A 3602-nucleotide genomic window follows, 5' to 3' on the forward strand; every position below is an offset into this window, starting at 1 on the left:
GAGGGTGCGCTCGGCTGGCCACGGGCTCCCAGGCGGCCCTTCTCTCCCCGTGGGACGTCCTTTCCCGTCGCGGGTGCTCCGTCGGGCCTAGGGGCTGGGCGCACAGCCCCCAGCCGCCCCTGCTCTCCCCCGCCCACCCAGCGCCATGCCCTGGGACTGCAGCTGAGGGCTCTCGGAAGGGGATGCTTACGGGGCAGGCACCTCCCTGAGTTTCTGTAAGTCTCTCCTCACCCTGGAGGCGCCCAGCCGCGTGCCTGCTGCCTGCCTCTGGCCCTCTGGGAAGCCTTGCCCCGGTGGAACTCAGGCTCCCAGAGCTCGCTGGCCTCTTTCTGCCACAACCTCAGTTATGCGAGCGATCTCTTCCCACCTCCCCACTCCATACTCCTCGTTGCAACATGACATCAAGGAGCTGTGGAACGTCAGTCAGGTCACTTAACATCCCTGTGCCTCAGTTCCTCATCTGTTAGTAGTAAAAAAAAAAATAACAATATGTACCTCATAGGTTTGTTGTGAGGATGAAATGAACTAATATTATAAACAGTGTTGTTGTTCGTGGTGGCCCCAGCTATTTGGGAGTCAGGAGGATCGCTTGAGCCCGGGAGTTCGAGACCAGCCTGGGCAACACAGCAAGACCCCATCTCTAAAATAAGTAAAATAACATAAAAACAGATATTTTTAAAAAGTGCCTGGCATTTAGTGGACAGTAAATGTTAGCTGCTCGTATATGCTCCTGTATCGCTCTTTGTCTCCAGGGCCTTCTGCAGGGACTTGCGAGCAGGTCCCCTGGGAATGTTAAGAAATGACCAAGCAGGTGAGCCGAGTGCAGTGGCTCACACCGGCACTTTGGGAGGCAGAGGCAAGAGGATTGCCTGAGCTCACGGGTTAGAGACCAGCCTGGGCAGCCTGGTGAGACCATGTCTCTGCAATAAATAAAAAGTTTAGCTGGGCGTGAAGGCACGCATCTGTGGTTCCCGCTGCTCGGAAGGCTGAGGCGGAAGGATCGCCGGAGCCCAGCAGGTCGAGGCTGCGGCGGCCGGGAGTGCACCGCACCGCACTCTAGCCTGGGCAGCGGAGTGAGACTCCAACTCAAAAAAAAAAGGACTGAGCAGGCGAATGCACACCTCTCACCAGAGCCCAGACGCTCGTGGCCTCCCCCACTGCTTCCACAGGACACCAGCCTCTGTCTAGGCCTTGCACATGCCTCTGGGCCCTTGCCCTTGCCCTTGGCCGGGCCATTCTCCACAGCTCTTCCTGTGGCCATCTCCTCATCACCACCCAGATGACCTGGCAGGTGAGGCTCTCCCTGACGGCTCAGCAAGCGGCCGTCCTCATCCCGTCTTCTGACCCCCTCCCTCCACCGTCACCGGACTCGTCTTCTTCCTAGTGCTTTTCTTGCGCTTCACGGGTTCGGGTGTCTCCCCATGAGGTGGGGGCCGTGTGTCTCATTCTTCTGGAAGCCCAGGGCCCAGACCCGACATTGGCGCCTGGTGGGTGCTCGGTAACGTCAAGTCAGTGAAGAAACGAGGGACAGTGGCCCAGAGTTCCCTCGGGTTCGGCCGGCTGGCGCTCCTCGGTCGCCTTGACTGCGGCTCACCCCCGCCTCACCCCTCAGCGGCTTCTTCACCCCTTTTCTCTCTGCTTCCTCCCCCAGACGCCGCCCGCCCACGCCGTTGACCAACATGGCCAACTTCACGCCGGTCAATGGCAGCTCAGGCAACCAGTCCGTGCGCCTGGTCACGGCAAGCCACAACCGCTACGAGACGGTGGAGATGGTGTTCATCGCCACGGTGACGGGCTCGCTGAGCCTGGTGACTGTGGTGGGCAACATCCTGGTGATGCTGTCCATCAAGGTCAACAGGCAGCTGCAGACAGTCAACAACTACTTCCTCTTCAGCCTGGCGTGCGCCGACCTCATCATCGGCGCCTTCTCCATGAACCTCTACACCGTGTACATCATCAAGGGCTACTGGCCCCTGGGCGCCGTGGTCTGCGACCTGTGGCTGGCCCTGGACTACGTGGTGAGCAACGCCTCCGTCATGAACCTTCTCATCATCAGCTTTGACCGCTACTTCTGCGTCACCAAGCCCCTCACCTACCCGGCCCGGCGGACCACCAAGATGGCGGGCCTGATGATCGCGGCCGCCTGGGTCCTGTCCTTTGTGCTCTGGGCGCCCGCCATCTTGTTCTGGCAGTTTGTGGTGGGCAAGCGGACGGTGCCGGACAACCAGTGCTTCATCCAGTTTCTGTCCAACCCGGCGGTGACCTTTGGCACGGCCATTGCTGCCTTCTACCTGCCCGTGGTCATCATGACGGTGCTGTACATCCACATCTCCCTGGCCAGCCGCAGCCGCGTCCACAAGCACCGGCCCGAGGGCCCGAAGGAGAAGAAGGCCAAGACGCTGGCCTTCCTCAAGAGTCCCCTGGTGAAGCAGAGCGTCAAGAAGCCCCCGCCAGGGGAAGCCTCTCGGGAGGAGCTGCGGAACGGGAAGCTCGAGGAGGCCCCCCCGCCGGCGCTGTCGCCACCGCCGCGCCCGGTGGCCGACAAGGACACTTCCAACGAGTCCAGCTCGGGCAGCGCCACCCAGAACACCAAGGAACGACCCCTCACGGAGCTGTCCACCACGGAGGCCACCACACCTGCCCTGGCTGCCCCTTCCCTGCAGCCGCGGGCCCTCAACCCGGCCTCCAAATGGTCCAAGATCCAGATTGTGACGAAGCAGACGGGCAACGAGTGTGTGACGGCCATCGAGATTGTGCCCGCCACGCCGGCTGGCATGCGTCCCGCGGCCAACGTGGCCCGCAAGTTTGCCAGCATCGCTCGCAACCAGGTGCGCAAGAAGAGGCAGATGGCGGCCCGGGAGCGCAAGGTGACACGGACCATCTTTGCCATCCTGCTGGCCTTCATCCTCACCTGGACGCCCTACAACGTCATGGTTCTGGTGAACACCTTCTGCCAGAGCTGCATTCCCGACACGGTGTGGTCCATCGGCTACTGGCTCTGCTACGTCAACAGCACCATCAACCCTGCCTGCTATGCGCTGTGCAACGCCACCTTTAAAAAGACCTTCCGGCACCTGCTGCTGTGCCAGTACAGGAACATCGGCACTGCCAGGTAGGCAGGTGGGGCACCCCGGAGGTGCTGGCGTCGCCTGTGTGTGCCAGGGGATGGCTCACCTGCTGCGGGCAAGAGCTGGAGGCACCGTTCTGTGCTCTCGTCTGCCAAACAGAACTGGTCTCCGGGACGCCTTGAGGCTTGGGAGAGGCCAGGGCTGGGGTTTGACCTAGGGACGTCTGGACTGGGGCCGCCCGGCCCGTCTCTGCGTCCCCCCGCTCAGGGGCTGGGCGGCAGGGGACCCTGGCCTGGGCGGGTGCCTGCCCCACTGTGACTGGTCAACAGCATAGCCGAGACGACGGCCATCCGGAGGGGGGAGCCGAAGCCCGGGACCTCCCCGGGAGAGGCAGAGGAGCCAGTGCTTGGGAAGGAGGCTCGGGAAGGGCGTGGTCCCCCATCCTGCTGGAACTGGTGCTTTCTGCCCCCGCACCCCGCATGTAGGCTCAGCCCCTCTCCCCACATCCCTCTCCAGGGGCAGAAATCGCCTCTC

The 3602-nt window shown here is 62.3% G+C and overlaps 1 protein-coding gene across 1 annotated transcript; it reads left to right on the top strand.

Annotated features, from left to right (window-relative positions):
* The first annotated feature begins 1150 nt into the window (after positions 1-1150).
* CHRM4 (cholinergic receptor muscarinic 4) lies at positions 1151-3256 on the top strand. The gene is made up of 2 exons (XM_008051309.2): positions 1151-1291; positions 1652-3256. The coding sequence occupies exon 2, from the start codon at positions 1680-1682 to the stop codon at positions 3114-3116; it is 1437 nt and encodes a 478-aa protein (XP_008049500.1). The 5' UTR covers positions 1151-1291; positions 1652-1679; the 3' UTR covers positions 3117-3256.
* Positions 3257-3602: the final 346 nt, after the last annotated feature.

Source organism: Carlito syrichta, unplaced genomic scaffold, assembly GCF_000164805.1.
Source record: "Carlito syrichta isolate Samal-C Ts95f unplaced genomic scaffold, Tarsius_syrichta-2.0.1 Scaffold169585, whole genome shotgun sequence".
Lineage (NCBI taxonomy): Eukaryota > Metazoa > Chordata > Mammalia > Primates > Tarsiidae > Carlito > Carlito syrichta.

Excerpts from the sequence above, each read along its gene's own strand:
- CHRM4 (XM_008051309.2), top strand. The coding sequence starts at position 1,680 with ATGGCCAACTTCACGCCGGTCAATGGCAGCTCAGGCAACCAGTCCGTG.